The following is a 26,226-nucleotide window of genomic DNA, read 5'->3' as shown; positions in this document are numbered from 1 at the left end:
ACCCCAAAACACTTTTGCAGGGGGAAAAACAGAGATGACAAGTTAAAAAAAAAAAATAAAGCACATGGTATTTTAATACATCTCTATATATGTATTTATTGTGGTAAATATATAAGTAACAAAACATTTGCCATTTCTATAATCTTCATATGTATAGTTTAGTGACATTAACTATGTTTATCACGTTGCTCAGCCATCACCATTATTTACATATTTTTAAATATAACATTTCTGAAAAACAACATGTATGATAAGATTCCCTCCGCTCCCCTTTTTTATTTTGGCTCATGTATCTGGCTGCATTTTGGAAACTAGGCCGTTTTCCTGGTGGTAACCATGGTGAATTAACTTTTTTGATATGTTATCAGCTGCTTCTCACACTCCTTATTTTGAGTAAATGGCAGGGTTGGATTCAAACCTTGGCAGGTTTGAATCTCTGATCCATGTGATTCCAAAGCCTATGTTCTTTTCTTTATAGCAACAAATACTTGTTGCATTCCCACGATTGCATAGCATTTGAGCTATAGCTACTAACCAGAAGGTTGGCAGTTTGAATCCACTAGCTGCGCCTTGGAAACGCTATAGAGCAGTTCTACTCTGTCCTATAGGGTCGCTATGAGTCAAATTTGACTAGATGGCAAAGGACTTTTTTTTTTTTTTTTGAGTAATGGAGACTGTCACGGATTGAACTGTGTCCCCCCAAAATATGTATTAATTTTGGCTAGGCCACAATTCCCAGTATGGTGTGATTGTACACCATTTTGTCATCTGATGTGATTTTCCTACATGTTACAAATCCTGATCTCTGCCTGTGGTTAATGAGGCAAGTTAGATTATGCTAAAGAAGATTAGGGTGGTCACCTTAATCTTACCTAGGTCACATCTCTGATCCAACGTAAAGGGAGTTTCCCTGGGGTGTGGCCTGCACCATCTTTTATCTCTAAAGATATAAAAGGAGAGGGAAGTAAGCAGAGAGTTGGGGACCTCATACCACCAAGAAAGCAGCATCAGGAGCAGAGTGTGTCATTTGGACCCAGGGTTCCTGTGTGGAGAAGCACCTAGTCCAGGAGAAGACTGATGACAAGGACCTTCCTCCAGAGCCGACAGAGAAAGCCTTCCCCTGGAGCTGATGCCTTGAATTTGGATTTCTAGCCTACTAGACTCTGAGAGAATAGGCTTCTGTTTCTTAAAGCCATCCTTCCACCTGAGGTATTTCTGTTACAGCAGCACTGGATAGCTAAGACAAAGTATCAAATACAGTCTGAGCCCTCAAGTAGCTTACACTCTAGCTGTACATTCCATTTGTCTGTCCTTTCTCCACTTTCTGACTGTGTGTGTACATAGTAGGTGCAGCCAGTTCCTGGGAGGTAGCCTTAGAATTACAGAACACATTCTGAAAAAGGTTGATCTTTGAAATTAAAGCTAGTGAAAAAAAAAGAAAAACAACAAATAATAATAATAGCTTACATTTGGTTAAGTCTTTAGACATTATGCTAAGTGTTTCAAGCATATTATCTTTTTATCTTTACAATAACTGATTGAGGTAGGCACTACTGTTATCCTTCTTTGTTGATAAGGAAACAGACTCAGAGAGGTTAAGCAATTTGCTTGTGATCACACAGTTAAGTGACAGGGCCAGGATTCAAATGTAGATCTTTTGACCCCTACGTCCATATGCTTAATCTTGAGTTTATATTACTGTGTTTCCAAAGGAGATTAACCATATGGACAGGCAATTTATTAATATACTTGTCTTAATCTCCCCAACTAGATGGTGAAATCTTTAAGTGGGGGTCTGTACTTGATTTTCTTGTTTCTCCACACCTAATGATCCACAGGAAACCCTGGTGGCGTAGTGGTTAAGTGCCACGGCTGCTAACCAAAGGGTTGGCAGTTCGAATCCGCCAGGTGCTCCTTGGAAACTCTACGGGGCAGTTCTACTCTGTCCTATAGGGTCGCTATGAGTCGGAATTGACTCGAGGGCACTGGGTTTGGTTTTGGTTTTGGGATGATCCAGAGCACAGGTTACTGCACATAGTACTCAATATCCCAAAATGAATATATGCAGAAAACACAGTATCACTTATAAATACTGTGCTAAGACCACTATGGTTTTCAGATTCACAATTAAACAAGCCAAGCATGTGCCAGGCAGTGTGAGGTGGTGGAAAGAGCATGCATTTTGGAGGACTAGAGATGATGTTGGTAAAGTACCTGGCACAGCAAAGAACCAAAAACAAAACCCATTCCCATCGAGTCGACTCTGACTCATAGTGACCCTATAGGATAGAGTAGAACTGCCCCATAGAGTTTCCAAGGACCCTCTGGTGGATTCGAACTGATGACCTTTTGGTTAGCAGCTGTAACACTTAACCACTATGCCACCAGGGTTTTCACCTGGCACAGAGAAGGGTCCAACACACAGTGCTGTTATTTATTCATTTGCTAAATTTTATTTTTGCTATTGTTGTTGAGAATATACACAGTAAAACATACACCAATTCAACAGTTTCTACATGTACAATCTAGTGACACTGATTACATTCTTCGAGTTGTGCGACTATTCTCATTCTGAGTTGTTCTTCACTCATTAACATAAACTCACTCCTCCCTAGGGTTCCTATCTATTGTATTTTTAAGCAAACAACGTGTGCCCTTCACATCTGTCTACCAACCTTGCCCTTCCCCTGACAGGCACCCCCATAACACAGTGCTTTTATTAATACATTTACATCATCTGATTTACTTCTTGGCACACACCCCTGTCGTCGTTGCTGTTGTTAGGTGCCGTGGAGTCAATTCTGACTCATAGCAACCCTATGCCCAACAGAACAAAACACTGCCTGGGTCCTGTACCATCCCCACAATCGTTGCTATGCTTGTGCCCACTGTTGGAGCCACTGTGTCAGTCCACCTCGTTGAGAGTCTTCCTCTTTTTCACTGACCCTCTACTTTACCAAGCATGTGTCCTTCTCCAGGGACTGATCTCTCCTGCTAACATGTCCAAAGTATGTGAGACATAGTCTTGCCATCCTTGCTTCTAAGGAGCATTCTGGTTGTACTTCTAAGGCTGATTTGTTCTTTTGGTAGTCCATGGTCTATCTAATATTCTTCACCAATGCCACAATTCAAAGGTGTCAATTCTTCAGTCTTCTTTATTCATTGTCCAGCTTTCGCATGCATATGAGGTGACTGAAAACACCATGGCTTCTGTCAGGTGCACCTTAGTCCTCAAGGTGACATCTTTGCTTTTCAGTACTTTAAAGAGGTCCTTTGCAGCAGATTTGCCCATGTCATATGTCTTTTGATTTCTTGACTGCTGCTTCCATGGCTGTTGATTATGGATCCAAGTAAAATGAAATCCTTGACAACCTCAATCTTTTCTCCATTCATTATGATGTTGCTTATTGGTCCAGTTGTGAGGATTTTTGTTTTCTTTGTGTTGAAGTGTAACCCATACTGAAGGCTGTGGTCTTTGATCTTCATTGGTAAGTGCTTCAAATCCTCTTCACTTTCAGCAAGTAGGGTTTGTCATCTGCATAACGCAGGTTGTTAATGAGTTTTCCTCCAATCCTGATGCCCCGTTCTTCTTCATATAGTCCGGCTTCTTGGATTATTTGCTCAGCATACAGATTGAATAGGTATGGTGAAAGGATACAACCCTGACACACCTTTTCTGACTTTAAATCATGCAGTATCCCCTTGTTCTGTTCGAACCACTGCCTCTTGATTCATGTACAAATTCCTTATGAGTGTGATTAAGTGTTCTGGAATTCCCATTCTCCACAATGTAATCCATAATTTGTTATGGTCCACACAGTCGAATGCCTTAGCATAGTCAAAAACACAGGTAAACATCTTTCTGGTATTCTCTGCTTTCAGCCAGGATCCATCTGACATCAGCAATGATATCCCTGGTTCCAGGTCCTCTTCTGAATCCAGCCTGAATTTTTTGCAGTTCCCTGTTGATATACTGCTGCAGCCACTTTTGAATGATCTTCAACAAAATTTTGCTTGCATGTGATATTAATGATATTGTTTGATAATTTCTGAATTTTATTGGATCACCTTTCCTCGGAACAGAAATTAATATGGATCTCTTCCAGTTGGTTGGCCAGGTAGCTGTCTTCCAAATTTCTTGGCATACACAAATGAGCATTTCCAGTGCTGCGTCTATTTGTTGAAAAATCTCAATGGGTATTCTGTCAGTTCCCAGAGCCTTGTTTTTTGCCAATGCCTTCAGTGCAGCTTGGATTTCTTCCTTCGGTACCATTGGTTCCTGATCATATGTTACCTTCTGAAATGGCTGAACGTTGACCAGGTCTTTTTGGTATAATGGCACTGTGTATTCCTTCCATCTTCTTTTGATGCTTCCTGCGAGTCATTTAATATTTTCCCCATAGAATCCTTCAGTATTGCAACCTGAGGCCTGAATTTCTTCTTCAGTTCTTTCAGCTTGAGAAATGCTGAGCGTGCTCTTCCCTTTTGGTTTTCTATCTCCAGGTCTTTGCATGTGTCATCATAATACTTTACTTTGTCTTTTCAAGTCACCCTTGGAATCTTCTGTTTAGCTCTTTTACTTCATCATCTTTTCCTTTTGCTTTAGCTACTTGACTTTCAAAAGCAAGTTTCAGAGTCTCTTCTGACATCCACTTAGATCTTTCTTTCTCTCCTGTCTTTTTAATGACCTCTTGCTTTCTTCATGTATGATGTCCTTGATGTCATTCCACAACTTGTCTGGTCTTTGGTCATTAGTATTCAATGCATCAACTCTGTTCTTCAGAAAGTCTCTAAATTCAGGTGGGATATACTCAAGGTTGTACTTGTTCTAATTTTCTTCAGTTTCAAGTTGAACTTGCATAGGAATAATTGATGGTTTGATCTGCAGTCAGCCCCTGGCCTTTTTCTGAATGATGATATTGAGCTTTTCCATTGTCTCTTTCCACAGATGTAGCCGATTTGATTCCTGTGTATTCATCTGGCGAGGTCCATGTATATAGTTGCCATTTATGCTGGTGAAAAAAAGTATTTGCAAAGAAGAAGTTGTTGGTTTTGCAAAATTTAATCATGCGATCTCTGGCATCGTTTCTACCACTAAGGCCACATTTTCCAACTACCAATCCTTCTTCTTTGTTTCCAATCTTTGCATTCCAATCACTAGTAATGATCAATGCATCCTGGTTGCATGTTTGAACAATTTCAGATTGCAGAAGTTGGTAAAAATATTCAATGTCTTCATCTTTGGTCTTAGTGGTTGGTGTATAAATTTGAATGACAGTTGTATTAACTAGTCTTCCTTGTAGGCATATGAACATTATCTTATTGCTGACAGCATTGTACTTCAGGATAGATCTTGAAATGTCCTTTTTGAGGATGAATGCAATGCCATTCCTCTTCAAATTGTCATTCCTAGCATAGTAGACCATATGATTGCCTGATTCAAAATGACCAATACCAGTTCATTGCAGCTTATTAATGCCTAGGATATCGATGTTTATGTGATCCATTTCATTTTAGATGATTTCCAATTTTCCTAGACTCACACTTTGTACATTCCAGGTTCCAGTTATTAATGGATGTCTGCAGCTGTTTCTTCTCATTTTGAGTTTTGCTACATCAGCAAATGAAGTTCCCGAGGGCTGGACTCTATCTTCATCATTAAGGTTGACTGTACTTTGAGGAGGCAGCTCTTCCCAGGCGCATTTGAGTGTCTTCCAACCTGAGGGGCTCATCTTCCCACACTATATCAGACAATGTTCTGCTGCTATTCATAAAGTTTTCACTGGCTAATTCTTTTCAGAAGTACACTGTTGGGTCCTTCTTCCTAGTCTGTTTTAGCCTGGAAGCTCAGCTGAAACATGTCCGCTATGGGTGACCCTGCTGGTATTTGAATACCAGTGGCATAGCTTCCAGCATCACAGCAACACAAAAGCCCCCACAGTACGACAAACTGACAGATGTGTGGGGGACAACCCTGTTAGGTAGTTATTATTTTCCCATTTTACAGATTTGCAAATAGATATTCAAAGGAGAGCTTCCTGTTTTTCTGTGACGTCTGGCCATGCTGTAGAGACTATCTACCAGTTCACTGCTATCGGTCATTGTGCGTGAAGAAATATAAGAAAACAAAACAGTCCCTCACTTAAGGATTTCACAATATTATTTGGGAGACTAAAACAAACACATTAACAAATGGAAAAAGGCAAAATTTGAGAGATGGGTTGAAAATGCTAAGTATTCTGGAGAACCTGTGGAGGGAGAAAAGAGGGAGAGAATAATCTGGGTAGAAAGGAGGTGGTATGAAGGTGGAAAGTGAGGACAGCTTTGAATTATGAGTAGGATTTTTGTGGTGGAAATTATGGGGAAGACCTTACAGGCCCAGAAATACTGGTAAATACATACATAGAATAATAAAGGGAATTTGGGGAACAAGGAGTTTACTGGTGGGAAAATTGTTACAGATAAAGCTGAAAAGTTAGGCTGTATTGAAATCAAGAGGATTTTGAAGCTAGATTGTTTTTTTTCCCCTGACAGGATCTAACTTTCAGTGTTTCTTTTTTTAAAATATTTTGTTGTGCTTTAGGTGAAGGCTTACAGAGCAAAGAATTTTCCCATACAACAATTTGTATACAGAATGTTCCAAGACATTGGTTGCGGTTCCCTCAATGTGTCAGCACTCTCCCCATTTCCACCCTGGGTTCCCTGTTACCAGTTTTCCTACCCCTTCATGCCTTCTTGTCTTTGTTTTTGGGTGAATTTTGCCCTTCGGGTCTCATAATTAACTATTCTAAGGAGCCTGTTCCTCTCAGCTGTTATTGCTTATTTTGTAGGCCTGTCCATTGTTTGGCTGAAAGGGGGTCGCTGGGAATGGTTTCAGTTTCATGCTAGAAGGGTGTTTTAAGGCCAGAGTCTTGGGGATTCCTCCGATCTCTATCAGACCAGTAAATCCAGCATTTTTTATGGATTTGATTTTTGTTCTACATTATTCTCCTGCTCTGCCTGGGGCCCTCTATTGTGATCCCAGTCAGACCAGTTGGTAGTGGTAGCTGGGCACCATCTAGTTCTTCTGGTCGCAAGGTCATGTAGACTGTGGTTCATGTGGTCCATTAGTTCTTTAGAAAAATTGCTCCTAAATGAATAATTTATTTTATAAGGACCACCACAAAGCTGGTTCCTATGAGGCAGAGGTTAAAGATGTCCCAAATGTCCAACTTCTCCAGATTGCTGTACCACTCCATCATCTCTAACGTCTACTTCTCCTCCCCTCAGTACTCTCCCTCCCCTCTCTGGGTTCCATAATTTTCTACAATGTCTCACAGAACTCATGAACAATATCAAGGAAATGGCTCACATGGTTGTGGAGGTTGGCAATTCCCAAATCCAGGGGTCAGGTGTAGGCTTCTCCTGATTCACATGGCTACAGGACCTGATGAACCCAAACTGGTAGGCCAGACGACAGGCTTCTGGCTCATAAGGCTGTAGAAGCTGGCGAATCAGGTCAGATGATAGGCTGTTGGCCCATGGGGCTGTGGAAACTAGCAAATCTCAGAATCAGCAGGTCAGACAGCAGGCCACCGGCTCAAGTCCCAAGGACAAGAGGTCAGAAAATGATGAGCCAGACACATGACCCAAATGCAGAGAGAGAGAAAGCCCTGCCTGAGCAGAGCACCCACATATATACATTGGCTGCAAGCCATACCCCAGGGAAGGGTGTGACTTGTAAGGGTGTGACTCAAGATATACCCTCCACTGTGCCCCACTGCTCCCCCGCACTAATCCTATCTCATTAACATATAAAAACCCACTGTTGTTGAGTGGATTCTGACTCACAGCAACCCCAAAGGGTTTCCAAGGCTGTAAATCTCTATGAAAGCAGATTGCCACATCTTTCTCTCATGGAGCTGTTGGTAGTTTCAAATTGCTGACTTTTCGGTTAGCAATTGATCGCTTTAACCATTGAATTGTGTCCCCCCAAAATATGTGTCAACTTGGCTTGGCCACGGTTCCCAGTATTATGTGATTGTCCACCATTTTGTCATCTGATGTGGTTTTCCTATGTGTTGTAAATCCTGCCTCCATGATGTTAATGAGGCAAGATTAGAGACAGCTATGTTAATGAGGCAGGACTCAATCTACAAGATTAGGTTGTGTCCTGAGTCTTGAGATATAAAAAAAAGAAGTGAGCAGAGACATGGGAGTGGGGTAGAGGGGAGGGTCTCATACCACCAAGAAAGAAGTACCAGGAGAACAGTGTGTCCTTTGGACCTTGGGGTCCCTGTGTGGAGAAGCTACTAGACTGGGGAAGACTGATGACAAAGACCTTCCTCCAGAGCCAATAGAGAGAAAGCCTCCCCCTGGAGCTGGCACCTTGAATTCGGACTTTTAGTCTCCTAGAGAGTATAAATTTCTCTTTGTTAAAGCCATCTACTTGTGTTATTTTTGTTATAGAGCACTAGATAACTAAGATGGGTTCCTTTTTTAACATATAGAGGTTAGGAATTACAACACATAAAATGGAGGATAATTAGGATAATTACATCAGATCACAAAATGGAGGACAGCCACACAATACAGGGAATCATGGCCTAGGCCAAGCTGACACACGACACCAACCACCACTCCTCGTTAGGGTTCCAAACATCTTATTTACATGGTCCCACCCAATCACTGTGTAGGAGTCACAAAGATTATGGATAGAAGGGCCATATTAAGTAATTCACTGCACCATAGCTCCCTTGAGTCTTCAGTTTTCTCCACTCTCTTTTGCTCCACCTCGAGGAGACCAATATTTGCATCTTAGATGACCACTTGCAAGCTTTTGATAGGTTTTGGGTTTGACCTTTGTACATCTTTGTAACTCACTGAAGGATTTTAAAAAGCTGCTTAATTAATTTTTATTGTGGTATACATGTAACAAAACATTTGCCATTTCAATAATCTTTATATGTACAGTTCAGCAACATTAATTATTTTTATCAAGTTGTTCAACCTTTACCCTTCTCCACTCCCAAATTTTTCTATCACCCTTAACAGAGATAGAAAAATGTCTCTCACCGGAGGATTTTGAGGACAGTGACATGAACAGAAGTGGTTTAGCAAGACTAATGATGGCAATAGTACATAGAATGTGTAGCATGGGTAGATTCTAGAGGTTGATAGACCAGTTAACTTCCTGCTATTATGATAGTCTATTCTAAGCTAAAGGCTATGAGAGCCTGAACCAGAAGGGTATATCAGGAGTGAAAGAAGACATTCCCAACCAGCTTTCCCTCCTAACAAATATGCCCAAGAAGCATAATATACACCAACTACTGCAATGTTACCCCGTCGCGAACTCTATATTTGTGGAGGTAAATTTACATAATTTGATTTGTGGAGGCTCAGGAGTAAGACTACTAACTCAGTAAGTTGCACAACCCCGAAACTGGGGAGTCACTATTGTCAAGGATTTCGTTTTACTTGGATCCACTATCAATGTCCATGGAAGAAGCAAGCCCAAGGCATCGGGCAAATCTGCTGCAAAAGATCTCTTTAAAGTGTTAAAAAGCAAAGATGCCACTTTAAGGACTAAGGTGTGCCTGACCCAAGGCATGGGTTTTCAGTTGCCTCATATGCATGTGGAAGCTGGACAATGAATAAGGAAGACGGAAGAAAAATCGATGCCTTTGAATTATGGTGCTGGTGAAGAATAATGAACATACCATGGACTACCAGGACGAACAAATCTGTCTTGGAAGAAGTACAGCCAGAATGTTCATTAGAAGCCAGGATGGTGAAACTTTGTGTCAAATACTTTTGACACATTATCAGGAGAGACCAGTCCTTGATGAAGGATATCATGCTTGACAGAGTAGAGGGCCAGTGAAAAAGGGGAAGACACTCAACTAAATGGATTGACAAAGTGGCTGCAACAATGGGCTCCAGCATAATGATTGTGTAGGCATGGTTTTTATTATTATGAAGATGCACCAAGCACAGGAATAACTATAATGAAAGGGGAAAGTTTCAGTAGCCATTAAGTGTCTTTAAGAGTTGAACAAAAAATGTGACCATGTATCTTGGGGATGAGCCAGGAATGGCTTCAAAGTCAAAGCCTTAGAAATCTCTTAACCAAAAAACCACTGCCATTGAGTCTATTCCAACTCATACTGACCCTATAGGACAGCATAGAACTACCCCATAATCTCTTACCCACCCACTGCTTTGGAGTCGATTCTGACTCATAGTGACCCCATAGGGTTTCCAACTCTGTAATCTCTAGGGAAGCAGACTGCCACATCTTTCTCCCGCATAGCCGCTGATGGTTTCGGACCGCCAACCTTTCGGTTAGCAGTCCACTGCTTTAACCACTGTGCCCATTGAGCAACCGGGACTCCTTCATCATCTCTTAGAGCCTTAGAAATAAGAAGTCCTGGACCTGGAGTCAAAAGCTCAAAGAGGGACATGGGTGAAGCAGTTAGTGTATCAAAAGCTACACATCAGAATCACTTCGGAGACTTCAAAGACAAACAATGGCTAGGCACCAAGCAAAACTAATCAGAATTTCTCAGAGTAGGTCCCCAGCATTTGTAATGCCTTTAAATCTCAGGTGATTCTAATGAGCACGCAGGGTTAAGACCACTGCAACTCTAAATAAATGAGGACGGTAAGATGGGCGAAGAGGAGTCTCATTTCTCACTTACCCTGGTTGATTCTTGCAAATGAAGTCGCTAACTTTTCTAAAAATTCCAGAATTTCATGCAAAATTTCCCAAACTTTAAAACGTTGGCAAGTAATTAAAACAAACAAACAAAAAACAACACACCACCACTGGAGGTGGGGAATGTCAAAGAAAACGGGGATACTGGCAATATTGGGTGTCACGTAGGCTTGCAACATTTCTTGCAGTTAAACCTCTGGCTTGAAGAAATAAACTGATACTGGGAGAAATTAAACAATTTGCCCAAGATCACACAGCAAGTCAGGATAACAGTTGGGACTAAAACTCAGTCCTTTTGAATTTCAGTTACGGTTCGGGGAAGGTACACTTGGAGATGTGCTTTGAAAAACGGGTTAAGACTGTGGAGAGAGGTCGTTCTGGGTTGATGGACGCCAAGGACAGCACCCCTACTACTCTGCTGCCAGTAAAACCAGCTGACTTTTAAAAAACCAGAAGCAAAGTGAGTTAGGCGGCCTCAAGGTGAGCAACGCGAACTGACCACGCATGCGCTTTCCACAGGCGGCACCGTGAGGGGAGGGGCAGGTTAAGGACGATGAATTACGACTACTGCTGGCGCCGCTCACGACTCCTGCCGTAAAGGTCGTGTTTGGCGCACGCGCACCTCGTCTCCCCTGCGGATTCCGGACGCGGTTCGTCCTGTGAGAGTCCTCCCTGTGCCGCACGTCTTGTCGACATGGTGAAGCTGAGCAAAGAGGCCAAGCAAAGGCTGCAGCAGCTTTTCAAGGGCGGCCAGTTTGCCATCCGCTGGGGCTTCATCCCTCTCGTAATTTACCTGGGTTAGTGGGAGAAGAACTTTACAGAAGACCGAAAGGCAGTGGGTGCGGGGGCTTCAACTCCGTTTTTGGCTTTCGGGGTCGGCAGAGGGGATTAGGGACCCTTCCATTAAGCTGTCTGGTCTAGTGGGGTCGGTCTAATCTGAATCCGAGTTCCTGTGCGGTTTCTTACTGTACCAGTTGCCGTGAAGTCGATTCAGACTCAGCGCCTCATATGTGCTGGAAGAGAACCGTGCTCCATAGGGTTTTCGATGGCTAATTTTTTGGAAGTAGATTGGCAGGCCTTTCTTCCATCCCTTACTAGTCGGGTGATTCTTAAGTCATGTAGTCCCTCCCATGTTGTTTCTACATCATGGAAGCGAGAGTTCGCAGGATTGTTTACTCTTAGATGGCATGGTGTATGTGAAAGTGTCTAATTTGCTGTATGCCGGTAGGTGAGTTTTAAGAGTGTATCTCCTCACGTCTCAACGTAGGCCTAAGTGAAAAGAGGCCTGTACTGGGAATCCAGAGACCTCATGGGTATGCCACTGCCTTGGAGTATGATTATGACAGTAGCCATGGGATGCCTTTGTCTTCTCAGTTGCACAATGAAGGGTTTGGATGATTGTTACCAGTGGCCCCATATCACATGCCTTGCCCAAGGTCACGCAGTTGTTAAGTAGGGGAGCTATGACCTCAGGCAGTGGTGCATCAGGGTCCATTTTCATAACCACTGTGCTCTATTGGAAGGATTAGTAAGTGTTCACGGAGGGCTGCGTACTGGGACCTTAGCCTGTGTAGTTTATCCAAGGTGGTTTTTTCTTTTTAATCTTGTTGCTCTACTCAGGCAGTATGTTGGAAGGGAAACAAAATAGGTTTCAGTCCCAGCTCTGTTACCTTGAGCATATAGCTTGACATTTCTGAAACTCAGTTTCACACTTAAAAATTGTATTATTCTAACAAGGTGCTGCTTCCTGTTTACTTTAGGTGTCATGCTTTGTATGTACACTCAGTCTTACAGAGCCTTTGAGTATTCTAGGCATCGTCTACGCAGCTGGACTCCCATCTTCCCATAAGTTGCAAGCCATTTGTAATAACTGTATCCTTCATATGTAGAGCTTGAAAAGATCTTTTTTCCTCCTTTATTCTGAAGGCAGTTCTTACTGTGTTCTCAGATTTTGAGCAACATCACGATAGACAGAGAAAAGATTGAAGTTGTCAAGGATTTCATTTTACTTGGATCCACAATCAACAGCCATGGAAGCAGCAGTCAAGAAATCAAAACACGCATTGCATCGGGCAAATGTGCTGCAAAGGACCTCTTCAAAGTGTTGAAGAGTAAAGATGCCACCCTGAAGACTAAGGTGCGCCTGACCCAAGCCATAGTATTTTCAATCGCATCATATGCATGTGAAAGCTGTACAATGAATAAGGAAGACCAAAGAAGAGTTGACGCCTTTGAATTGTGGTGTTGGCAAAGAATATTGAATATACCATGGACTGCCAAAAGAACGAACAAATCTGTCTTAGAAGAAGTACAGCCAGAATGCTCCTTAGAAGCAAGGATGGTGAGACTGCGTCTTAAATACTTTGGACGTGTTGTCAGGAGGGATCAATCCCTGGAGAGGGACATCATGCTTGGCAGAGTACAGGGTTAGAGGAAAAGAGGAAGACCCGCAACGAGGTAGATTGACACAGTGGCTGCAACAGTGAGCTGAAGCATGACAATGATTGTAAGGATGGCACAGGACTGGGCAGTGTTTCGTTCTGTTGTGCATAGGGTCGCTATGAGTCGGAACCGACTCGATGGCACCTAACAACAACAACAAAAACATTGTCTCCCGTATATCTCTTACCCTTGCCTTACCTTTCATTTAATGGTGGAAGGGCCCAGCTTGGCTGGTCAAGCACTGAGTCTAGCTTTCCTTTTAGGTAAGAAAGGTAAAGGTATGGGAACCTTGATTCTTCCTCCTCTTTGTGCCACCTGTTACGCAGTCTTGTACATAGGGGGTCCAGTATTAGCCTGCTCTTGCTTTCTTTGTCTCTGGTTTCTTGGCTGCCCTGTGAGTCTTTTCATCTACTTTCCCCTCCTCCCCTTTTGAGATTCCTTTTTTACTGCCAGAAAGCTGTAGCCGGTTGCTACAATGCATGTACCAAAGGCATTGGTCTGAAGAGGAGATAATGCTTTCCTTTTCTACCTTAAAGTTTGTATTTCTTTTTATGCATACTGGTTGTATTCTTTTTCCCAGGACTCCCATTATGGCAGTTTTCACCCTAGCATCTAAGTTAGGTTCTTTGAGATTGATGTTAAGCCTTTCTAGTAGAAAGAAAAAAAAAAATTTTTTTTTTTCTAGTACCTCCTCATTAATCATTGCCTTTTTCCTAACACTGTTTGTAAAATTTAGTATTTCATCTAATCCTGTTCCCAGGTTGTTTTTTACTTCCTTCATCTCAGCTCCCTAAAACCCGCAACTACAGATTGAACTTCTTGTGTAATTTAGGTTCAAATGTAACATTTGGGGCTTCAGGGAGTGAGTGTAGTGTATAAAATAGGATAAAAAGTGACATGATGATAAAGAGTATGTCTGGATATTTATCAACAAAAAAGTTTAAATGAGCCTACTGCTTGTTGGGTGACAATTCTCCACGGTCTCTTGGATTTCTGCAGATTTTGTGAGCATATTATCTTTTTTTTTAGTTTTTTTTGTTTAGGTCTTTATTTTCATTTAAATTATAAAACAAGGATAACTTGTGCGTGATTTCTGCCACTAGATTATGAGCTTAATTTTTTTGAAAAATTGTGTTTTTGATGAAAGTTTACACAGCAAAGTAGGTTCTCATTTAACAATTTCTATACATATTGTTCAATGCCATTGGCTATATTTTTCACAGTACATAAGCATTCTCATTATTTCCCTTCTGGTTGTTCTGTTTCCCTTAATCTAACTTACCTGTCCCACCTCACCTTCTTCTCTTTGGTCTAGGGAAAATGTTTGCCATTAGATTTCATTTAGATGATTATTTAGAGGAGCACACTCACAAATGTACCATACTCATGGATGGTACTATTTATTTTATGGGCCAGTCTGTCATTTGGGAGCATATTATCTTTTAAAGAATGTTTTAAGAGAAATACCCTTGGAAGATAATACCTCCCTCCAGAACAAAGGACAGACATGCCTGTTGTTAGGTGCGGTTGAGTCAGTTCTAACTCAGTGACCTGATGTACAACAGAACAAAACACTATCCTGTCCTGTGTCATCCTCACAATTGTTGCTGTGTTTGAGCCCACTGTTGTAGCCACCGTGTCAGTCTATCTCGTCGAGGGTCTTTCTCTTTTTTGCTGACCCTCTACCAAGCATGATGTCCTTCTGCAGGGACTGGTCCTTCCTGATAACATGTTCACAGTACATGAGATGAAGTCTTGTCATCCTCGCTTCAGAGGAGCACTCTGGCTATGCTTCTTCCAAGACAGATCTATACGTTCTTTTGGCAGACCATGGTATATTCAGTATTTTTGCCAACACTGTAATTCAAAGGCATCAATTCTTCAGTCTTCCTGACTCATTGTCCAGCTTTCACGTGCATATGAGGCAATTAGAAATATCATGGCTTGGAAGAGGCATACCTTAGTTGTTAGTACGTCTTTGCTTTTCAGCACTTTTAAGAGGTCTTTTTTTTAGCAGCACATTTGCCCAATGCAATGTGTTGTTTGATTTCGCGACTACGGTTTCCATGGGCATTGATTGTAGATCCAAGTAAAATGAAATCCTCGACAACTTCAATATTTTCTCCATTTGTCAAGATGTTGCTTATTGGCCCAGTTGTGAGGATTTTTGCTTTCTTTATGTTGAAGTGTAGTCCATATGGAAGGTTGTAGTCTTTGATTTTCATCACTAAATGCTTCAAGTCTCTTCACTTTCACCAAGCAAGGTTGTGTCATCTGCATATCAAAGGTTGTTAATGAGTCTTCCTTCGATTCCATGGCGTGTTCTTTATGTAAACCAGCTTCTCAGATTACTTGCTCAGCATACACATTAATTAATTAAGTATGGTGAAAGGATACAACCCTGAGGCACACCTTTCCAGATTTTGAACCACACAGTGTCCCCTGGTTCTGTTATAATGACTGCCTCTTGATCTATGTACAGGTTTTGCATGAGCGCAATTAAGTGTTCTGGAATTCCTATTCTCTGCGATGTTATCCATAATTTGTTATGATCCTTGCAGTCGAATGCCTTTGCATAGTCAGTAAAACACAGATAAACGTCTTTCTGGTATTCTTTGCTTTCAGCCAAGATCCATCTAACATCAGCAGTGATACCCCTCGTTCCACATCCTCTTCTGAACCCGGCCTGAATTTCGGGCAGTTCCTGTCAATGTACTGCTGCAACCGCTTTTGAATGATCTTCAGCAAAATTTTACTTGTGTGTGATATTAATGATATTGATCGATAATTTCCAAAGTCTGTTGGATCACCTTTCTTTGGAATGGGCATAAATAAGGATCTCTTCCAGTCTGTTGGCCAGGTAGCTGTCTTCCAGATTTCTTGGTATAGATGAATGAGTACTTACAGCGCTGCATTCGTTTGTTGAAACATCTCAGTTAGTATTCTGTCAGTTCCTGGAGCATTGTTTTTCACCAATACCTTCAGTGCAGCTTGGACCTCTTCCTTCGGTACCATTGGTTCTTGATCAGATGCTAACTCCCGAAATGCTTTAGAACGTTGACCAGTTCTTTTTGGTATAATGACTCTGTATTCCTTCTGTCTTCTTTTGATGCTTCCTATGTCATTTAGTATTTTGTCCATAGAATCCTTCACTATTAAACTGGAGGCTTGTATTTTTCCTTCTGTTCTTTCAGTTTAAGAAACACTGAGTGTATTCTTCCCTTTCGGTTTTCTAACTCCAGGTCTTTGTACATTTCATTATAATACTTAGTCTTCTTGAGCGACCCTTTGAAATCTTCTGTTCACCTCTTTTACTTCATCGTTTCTTCCTTTCGCTTTAGCTACTTGATGTTCAAGAGCAAGTTTGGGTCTTTTTAAACACGTGTTTTGGTCTTTTCTTTTTAATGATCTCTTACTTTCTTTGTGTATGATGTCCTTGATGTTATTTCACAACTCGTGGTATTCGGTCATTAGTGTTCAGTGAGTCAAATCTATTCTTGAGACGGTCTCTAAATTCAGGTGGGATATATTCAAGGTCGTACTTTGGCTCTGGTGGACTTGTTCTACTTTTCCTTCAGTTTCAGTTTGCATATGAGCAAGTGATGGGCTGTCTGGGAGTCGGCCCCTGGTCTTGTACTCACTGATGATGTTGAGCTTCTCCATTGTCTCTTTCCACAGATGTAATCAGTTTGATTCCTATGTATTCCATCTGTCCAGGTCCATGTATATAATTGCCGTTTATGTTGTGGAAAAAAAGTATTTGCAATGAAGAAGTCGTTGGTCTTGCAAAATTCTGTCATGCAATCTCTGGCGCCATTTCTATCACCAAGGCTATATTTTCCAACTTCTGATCCTTCTTTGTTTCCAACTTTTGTATTCCAATCACCAGTAATTATCAGTGCATCTTGATTGCATGTTTGATCAGTTTCAGACTGCAGAAGTTAGTAAAAATCTTCAATTTCTTCATCTTTGGCCTTAGTGGCTCATCTTCCAGCACTGAATCAGACAGTGTTTTATTGCTATTCATAAGGTTTTCACTGGCCAATTTTATCAGAAGTAGACTGCCAGCTCCTTCTCACTAACCTGTCTTAGTTTGGAAGCTCCACTGAAACCTGTCCACCATGGGTGACCTTGCTAGTATTTGAAATACTGGTGGCATAGCTTCCAGCATCAGTAACATGCAAGCCACCACAGTATGATAAACTGACAGGAGCAGTGACCCGGCATAGTAGACCATAGGATTATCTGATTCAAAATGGCCAATACCAGTCCATTTCAGCTCATCTAATGCCTAGATGTCGGATCTGTATGTGTTCTATTTCGTTTTTGACGATTTCCAGTTTTCCTAGATTCATACTTCATACATTCTACCTTCCAGTTATTATTGGATGTTTGCAGCTGTTTCTTCTCATTTTGAATCATGCCACATCAAATGAAGGTTCTGAAAGCTTTAATCCATCTCCGTCGTTAAGGTAAACTCCACTTTGAGGAGACAGCTCTTTCACGGTCATATTTTGGGTACCTTCCAACCTTGAGAGTCTTGTCTTCCAGCACTGTGTCAGACAGTGTTCCACTGCTATTCATAAGGTTTTTTCAGAAGTAGATTGCCAGTTCCTTCTTACTAGTCTGCCTTAGTCTGGAAGCTCTGCTGAAACCTGTCCACCATGGGTGACCCTACTGGTATTTGAAATACTGATGGTGTAGCTTCCAGCCCCACAAGAACCTGCAAGCCGCCACAGTACGACACACTGACAGATGTGTGCTTACTGCTTATTATAAAAGTGTTTTCTCTAAGCTAAGTGTTTCTCTTTGGTATAGCAATCCACTGTGTGCACAGGTATCTCTTGTGTGGCAATTGGGGCTTGAGTAATTGAAGCAAAAATGGTGATATGCTTGCCTATAGCCGTTGCTAGGGGTAATAAACTATCTTCATTTCTGACTTGAGAATCTTCTGCCTTCTGTCAGCATCCATGAAACTATTAGACTAATTTAACTTGAAAATAGGGTAAAATCTCAGACTTTTCGCAGTTCCTGACACCAACTTTAATTTTAATCAACTATTGTAGGAAATTGTGTATTTGTCACCAGGTTGATTTATTTATCTATCTTAAATGGTAAATGAGGTTTATTTAACCATACTTGTAATTAGGAGAGATGATTTAATTGTTAAATAGTAACTATTGAATGATTTTGCTTTTTTTTCTATTACCAGTTTTTGATTATAAAAAAGTTCATGGGAGATGAAATAAGGTGTTCTCAATTTTTAAAAAAAGGTTTAGATTTTGTTTCTTTTTATTATTATTATTTATGTTTTTGGTAGTCTTTTATCCAGTGTGATCAAGAGTTATAATATCTTATTTCTGGGTAATAACTAATAATGAAAGATACAGCATGGTAAGGGCTATTGTGCTAATGCCGTGTATAATAGGAATAAGGTAGCTTGTCCTTACTGATTAGCCATGTAAAATCTCATACTCTAGTGAAAGATTTGAGACTGTTCTACAGCACAGCCACATCAAGTTTGTGCTGGTAGATCTGGATGTTGTTCAGCTACCCTTGTTTGATTACAAAAAATAAAGTCTTGATTGTGAATTTTTTGTCTGTTGGAATTTTAATTAGTATTTCTTTTTTTCCCCCCTCTCTCAGGATTTAAGAGGGGTGCAGATCCTGGAATGCCTGAACCAACCGTTTTGAGGTACTTTTCTTACAAGTTAACATTTCAGGGCAAATTTTCACTGAATCATTAGAAAGCAGAAAATAGTAGTGGTAGGCATTAAAATGGTGCTCTCGAAATCATTATTGTTTTGGGCTGTTGGAAATCTTTAAGTCTAGTTTGTGTTAGCAGTACGTACACACGTATACACCTGTGTGTATACTGGAGAAGTCTATAAAACTATATGTATACATATACATTAATATATACAAATATGTTAATATATATGAAGAATCTCTAACAGAGGCAGGTTTTGCTTACTCTGAAGGATGGACTGATCTCATGGCACTATGATGACCTGGACCACTGATACTGAAGCTATGGGATTTCAGCTTGATTCTCTGTTCTTATAGACATCTCTTATGGGTTCTCCTAACAGACTTTTCACTGAATATTCTAGACCTTCAGTTTTTTTTTTTTTTTTTTTAACAACATCTACTTTGTTCTACAATAGGCAATCACTGTTTTAAGTGCTTTAGAGACAGTATGTTTTAATTGCCACTTCAGTCCTTCAGAACAGGTCACACAGTAGGTAGGTGCTAGAATTTATTTCCAAAGCCCATACTCTTTCCACTGGGTCATGTGGCCTCCCCCAGATAATCTTACCTGTTACTGTGCCATTTGATAGGAATTTCCTCCATCCTCTCTGCCTTGTAGGTAAAGGTTTTTTTTTTTTTCTTTTTCTACTTCTGCAGTCATTCTCTGTTCCCTGGTAAAATTCTTCAACAAGTGGTCTGCACCTACTACTTTCTTCACCTCTGTCTCTCTCTTTAACGCCTTCTGGTATGGCTTCCTAAAACTATTTTCTAAGATCCCTACTGGGTTCTGTTTTTCTTAACCCTTACTCTTAGAGCTATCAGTTTCCTTTTCTGTATAATGGGGAGTGAGGTAATATATCTGCTACTTACTAGCTGAATGATCTTAGACCACGTGCTTCCTTAGGGAAACATTACCTTAGGAAACATCACCGGAGATGGCCCTGCTGGATCAAAGTGTGTGACCATTTTCCAGGCACTAGAAATTAGCAAATAGCTTTGCCTGAAAGGTCATTAACCTTTCTAAGCTTTAGTTGCCTCTTGTGTGAGTCGAACATCATAATACCTACTTCATAACTTTGCCATCAGGATTGGATAAGGATAGTGTATGTCAGGTATTAACGCTATTTGTCAAGTAATAGATGAACAATACACTTATAATTTTTAATCTTTTTCTGTCACCTCCTTTACCGCCTACTTCATTTCGCCTGTGAGTACTATGTTCTAGCTACGTAATACTGCATGTTAGTTCCTGGAAAAGACTATATTTTGATGCTTTTGTCCATATACTTGTGTTTCCTCAGCCTGAAATGCTCCTTCCCCTCAGTTTCCACTGGATGAAAGTCTGCCTCTAGAAAAGCCCAGTCCCAAATGTTACCTCTTCTTAAATCTTTTCCCCATCCCCCACTCCCTTTTTTGTTGTCCCAAACTGTTCTTCTGTGTATGTCTACTGCCTTATAATATGCTTATGGCTTATTTACTTATATTTTGTCCTGTGAACACCTAAAGAAGCCACTCAGCAAGTGTTGAATTAATTAAATGGACTTACCCCTTGGTGGTCCATCGGACAGGAATAGTTACAGGATTGCAACTTGTGGTACGATTTCCCTGAATGCTGGGAAATAGCATTTTTGTACTAGTGTCTAGAGGTAGGATAGAATGTGGCCTCTGTTGTACTGTTGTTTTTTTTTTGGCTTCAATTAACCCACTAAGATTTGGCCCTTAAAAACTGTAGACTAGATTTTGCAAACTCCCCTGCTATTCATTTCTTCACCTTTCTGTCTTTTTGGTGTTCCCCTTGTTTCTGGTGCTGACTTTCTCAATCTTTTTTGTTATTAGGGGCATCTGGCTTCCTTCTAAGAGTATTGTGTTTTAAGAAAGAATTGGCTGAGTGCCTGAAAAGGGTTACCCAATTATGGAATTTCATACTATGCCACCTGTACTAGGGAGACTGACTAATCTGTAGTCTGAAAGGAACATAATTGTAGTTGCTATGGCTTTTATATTAATATAAAGTTAATATATAAACTTACTGTTTATATAATAATTTTGTACCTAATTATAATAGTTTATGATTTACTGATTTGTTTCCCTCACCAGGTTATTAGGCTCCTTGTGTTGGAACCACATTTGTCTCAGTATCTTCCTCTTTACCTAGGATGGTAATTATAGGTGATAAGCAAATGCTGGCTTACGTGAATGCCCTATTTAAAATGCAGTACATTAATGAATAAGGGGTAGAATGTTAGTAAAATACTGTTCAGGCAAAATATGAGTACCAGGGTTAAATAAGAGAATCATTATTCCCAATGTCCATACAAGGCTGAGGAAGGTTTCTTTTCTCTTTATTTTGGATGCTCATTACCATTGAAGAGGAGACCTTAAGAAATGGAAAGTTAATTTTCATATCTAACTGTATGCAGAAGTACTTGGGGTTTAATGAGGACTTTAATACACATTTGAAAATTGGAAATAAGGTGCATATTTGACTTTTTTTTTTTTTTTGCCACCTAGCTAGGCACAAGTAACCTTTTAAAAATGAACTTTACAGAATGCTCTAATTGTCATCTTATAATGCGGTTTTATTTAATTGGACATATTACAATAAATCTTATTTTTAATCAGCAGGACTTAGAAATGAAATGCCTTTTTTCTCCTTCCTGGATCTTGTTAAGATTCAGCAAATGATTTGGGAGTTTGGGTTAGTTTTATATAAGTTGCCGGAATGTTTACAGTAAGAATCAATTGATATGGAAAGGGGACTAGTTTTAGGGAGGCATGTAAACTAATGGTTAAGAGCACCTGGGTCACATGTCCCACTTAGGATAAGAACTTTCTCAAAGCCTCAGTTTCTGCATCTTTAGAGTAGGGATCATAATTGGGAATTGTGCGGCACAGTGGTTAAGAGCTTAGCTGCTAACCAGAAGGTCAGCAGTTGGAATCTACCAGCCATTCCTTGGAAACCCTGTGGGGTGGTTCTGCTCTGACCTATAGGGTCGCTATGAGTTGGAGTTGATTCAGCAGCAGCGGATTTGGTGGTACACTTTAACCATAGTGCCTGTCCCATAGAAGTGTTATTTTTACTATTACCAATGTTGTATCTAATAATGATATAGCTTTATTTTCTGGTTTCATCAGTCCTTGAAATTTAAATATATGCATGGGAAACCCTGGTGGTGTAGTAGTTAAGTGCTATAGTGGCTAACCAAGAAGTCGGCAGTTCGAATCCACCAGGTGCACCTTGGAAACTCTACAGGGCAGTTCTGCTCTGTCCTGTAGGGTCACCATGAGTCGGAATCGACTTGACAGCAGTGGGTTTGGTTTTTTGGGTGTACATATGCGCATGTATGTATGTATGTATATATATATATATATATATGTATATATGTAAACCAAATCCATTGCCATCGAGCTGATTCCGACTCATAGCGACCCCATAGGACAGAGCAGAACTGGCCCATAGAGTTTTCAAGGAGCACCTGGCGGAGTCAAACTGCTGACCTTTTAGTTAGCAGCTGTAGCACTTAACTACTACACTATATATATATGTATATATATATACACACACACACACTGTCATGTTGTTCAGTCATTACTCTTGTCCTTTTCCAAATGATACCCTCACCCTTAACAGAATCTCAGTGTCCCCTAAGCATTGAGTCTTCTTTTTTCCTTCCTTCCCTCCCACGCCTAGTAATGAAATAAACTTTGGCCTCTATATACTTGCCTATTCTAGATATTTCATATAAGTGGGCTCATACAGTATTTGTCCTTCTGTGTCAGACCTTTTATGTTAATGAAAATCATTAGTCATTTCTCTTTTAATTGACCTCATTTTAAATATCAACTTACATTTTCCTTTTTGTTTATAATAGGTACCAGCACTCAAAAGTAACAAAACTGTGTTTCTTTAGATACAATTCTGTATGGTTCATTTTTTGCTAATTGAGATTGATCCTTATTGTCTAGTAACTCTAGTTGTATCTACTTTAATAGACAAGTAAACATAAATACAAATGTATAAAATCTTTGGGTCCTTAGACTGAAAGTTTTTATTTTGGGGTTTAATTTGTTTTTCCTTTTCACAAACATTGTAGCCTACTTTGGGGATGAAGGACTATTTGGTCATCTGGATTTGGAAGCTATCAATGGATAGGAAAGACATGGAAGGTGTACACTCTGGCTGGGATAAGAAATGGGACATCGTTGAGACATTCACCCGTTGGACGGCACAGGGCTCTTCACAGATGCATCTGTAGCAGAGTGGAACCTCTGCCGAGTTACTTATGATAAACCCCAAAATATAGACTATCAAAATAAACATTTCTAACAAGGTTCTGTCTTGAGTCCTTTGTGAATTGAACACAATGTGCGTATCAGGTAAAAATTAAAGATTTTGGTAGATTTTTTAAGCCAAGTCTATGTATGTGGCTAGATGGTACCTTAAGAAATAAAATTTCTGTGTTAATTTCTGGCTATTCACTTAACAAATGGATTCTGGTTTCCCTTTGCAGTTAATTAAATAGCTCTCTCTAGGATGCCCTTAGGTGGTAGAGCAGAGATAGCTCTCAGTTTGTGACAAACTGCATTGGAGGAAGTTGCCAACTGTAAGAAATAGGGACCCGAGTATCTCTGTTGCTAGGAGGCAGGAATGTCATTGGCTACTTTGTCTGATTTATTTGTAAGTCAAATCTGAGTTTAAGATTTCCCTTAGTGATGATAGACTGACTACAGCTGGCTGTGCAAGAGCCCATGGAGAGCTACATGGAATGATAGCCCTTTATATTTTTGGTAGAAGACAGGGCAGTTAATGGGGACTAGTTTTCAGTTCTAGATACTGATTTTCTGAGACCTTGTATTTGAAGCCTATTTTTATTATTTAGCATTTTGCATGCCTTTAACAAAATAACACTATTTACTTAGTTTTGGGAGTTGTAATTAATGTGAGAAAGTAGAATCTGAAACAAGGTATGATACAGTTCAGGAGGAGCCCAGTGAGCTGGCTGCTGAAAACAATATTGAAATTGAGATCAAGAATGTAATCCCTTTCAGGTGACGAGTTATCATTACCAGGAAGTTCCTATTTCTGTTGTAAAAGCCTTTTAGCTTTGTAAGCTTATTTCCTCAGGTTTTGTTATCATTGTCATGGAGACTAGAGAACTATTGTAGAGGCTTATTGCATAAGGGGATTTTAAAGTGGAACTCGAGAGCTAACCGCAGGAAAACTATTTTCGATAAGTACTTAATGTAGTTGCTTCAACATCCGTATGAGTCTAGGCACGTGTTGTTTTGCAAGTAAGGATTTCAGAATTAGGGACCAGCTCCCTCATCTGTCTGATCTGAGAAAGTTAAGGCACAGGATCAGAGCTGAGGCTAGTACACACTTCAATTGTATGTATGTCTTAAAAGTTTATAAAGTTCTTAGACCTAGGCACCTACATTTTACTGAAGATTTTAGGGCAGTGCAATCCAATTCAACAAGCATATATTGGTTTCTGCTCTACTAAACACTGGAGAGTCCTTACAATTAAGATTATTGCTGACCTTGATTTGCTTAGGGATAAACACAGCAGAGAGGCCCCAATTTGAGTCCTGGTCCTGCTGTTTAGTTCCTAGTACCTTCTATGGAGAAGCCAATCTTTTTAGGCTTCAGTTTTTTCTGTAAAATAGGAATAATAATAACTTGCTCCAAGATGTTATTCCCAAGAACACTACTTCTCATAGCTGGTCCCAGACTAAAATCTCTTGGAAACTTGTTAGAAATGCAAATTTTTGGGCCCTACCCCAGATCTCCTGATCTGTAATGAGGTAGAACCCAGTAATCTGTTTTTGGTTTTTAATTTCTTCAGCTAGTTTTAAAATTAAACTTTTTATTTTGAGATAATTGTAGAGTCACATGATATTGATACAGTCAAGACAACATTTCCATGACCACAAAGATCCCTCATGTTGCCATTTTATAGCCGCCACCTGCTTCCACTGTCCCTAACTCCTGGAAGCCACTAATCAAATAGTTCTCCATTTTTATAATTTTGTCATTCCAACGATCTTATATAAATGGAACCATATAGTAAGTAACCTTTTAGGATTTTTTTTTTTAATCAGCACAGTTCTCTAGAAATTCATTCATATTGCCATACGTTTAATAGCTCATTTTATTTGCTGAGTAGTACATGTTATGGATGTACCACACCTGTGAAGGACATCTAGGTTGTTTGTAGTTTTCAAATGTCATGCATAAAGCTGCAGTGAGCGTTTATATACAGGTTTCTGTGTGATCAGTCTGTTTTAATAAACCCCCCAGGTTATTCTGATGCAGCTCAGGTTTGAAAAGCACTGCCCTAGACTGTTGCAGTAACCCTTCTGTTTCCACTTTTGCTCTACAGCCTGTTCACATGATAGCCAGAGTGATCCTTTTGAAAGTCAGATCATGTCATACCTTGGTTAAAACTTTCCAGTGGATTCCCATCTCACTTGGGATAAAATCCCAAGTCCTTTCCATGACCTACAAACCAGTTGCTGTTGAGTCAACTTTGACTCATGGTGACCCCATGTGTGTCAGTAAAATTGTGCTCCATAATGACCAACAAGGACCTATGTACTCAGGCCTGTGTCTGTGGTGTCTTCATTGCCTAAGACTCTTAGCTCGTTCACTTGTACTCTAGTCATTTTGGTCTTTAACTGTCCTTTAAAGAGGTTAGGTCTGTTCTCACTTTGGAGTCTTTGCACTAGCTGTTATGGATTGAATTATGTGCCCCCAAAATATGTGTTGAAATCCTTGTTTGTAAATATGGCCTTATGTGGAAATGGGGTTTTTCTTTTGTTATGTTAATATGGCCATACCAGTGTAGAGTGGGTCCTAAACCTAATCACTTCTGAGTTACAAAAGAGCAGAATAGGCAGACATACACGGGGAAGGGGAAAACAGATGACAGAAACACATGCATCTACAAGCCCAAGAACACCAAGGATTGCTGGCAGCCACTAGAAGCTGGAATAGGCAAAGAAGGACCTCCCTGTAGAGCCATGGCCTGAACTTGGACTTCTAGCCTCCTCAACTGTGAGAAAATAAGTTTCTGTTCTTTAAAGCCACCCACTTGTATTTCTGTTACAGCAGTATTAGGTAACTAAGACACTAGCTGTTCTCTGCCTGGAACTCTCTTAGATGTTCATATACCTGGCTTCCTCTTTTTATTATGTTTTGCCCAAATGTCACCTTGTTCGAGAGGGCTTCCATGAGCCTTATCTAAAGTAGTAAACCCTAGCCCTGTCTTGTCTCCCTCCAGTCCCACCTTAGTTTTTTTCAAAAGACTTTTATCCATCCGACTGATGTTGAA

At 40.3% G+C, this 26,226-nt stretch overlaps 1 protein-coding gene across 11 annotated transcripts; it reads left to right on the top strand.

Annotated features, from left to right (window-relative positions):
* The first annotated feature begins 11,258 nt into the window (after nucleotides 1–11,258).
* On the top strand, nucleotides 11,259–23,223 carry TOMM7 (translocase of outer mitochondrial membrane 7). Of its 11 annotated transcripts, none has more exons than XM_064290065.1 (4): nucleotides 11,276–11,483; nucleotides 12,648–12,836; nucleotides 18,788–18,836; nucleotides 22,987–23,223. In XM_064290065.1, exons 1-3 carry the CDS (start codon nucleotides 11,394–11,396, stop codon nucleotides 18,833–18,835), a joined length of 327 nt encoding a protein of 108 aa, XP_064146135.1. In that variant the 5' UTR covers nucleotides 11,276–11,393; the 3' UTR covers nucleotide 18,836; nucleotides 22,987–23,223. The 11 variants fall into 11 exon arrangements, 2 of the variants coding, with proteins under 2 accessions (XP_064146135.1, XP_023400126.1); XR_010322718.1 differs by lacking the exon at nucleotides 12,648–12,836 and adding an exon at nucleotides 17,520–17,613 and having other exon boundaries at nucleotides 11,383–11,483; XR_010322714.1 differs by lacking the exon at nucleotides 12,648–12,836 and adding an exon at nucleotides 17,520–17,613 and having other exon boundaries at nucleotides 11,383–11,496.
* Nucleotides 23,224–26,226: the final 3,003 nt, after the last annotated feature.

The sequence above is a fragment of the Loxodonta africana genome, chromosome 8, assembly GCF_030014295.1.
Source record: "Loxodonta africana isolate mLoxAfr1 chromosome 8, mLoxAfr1.hap2, whole genome shotgun sequence".
Lineage (NCBI taxonomy): Eukaryota > Metazoa > Chordata > Mammalia > Proboscidea > Elephantidae > Loxodonta > Loxodonta africana.
The sequence above is the reverse complement of the archived record's forward strand: the minus strand, read 5'-3'. Positions and strand labels throughout refer to the sequence as shown.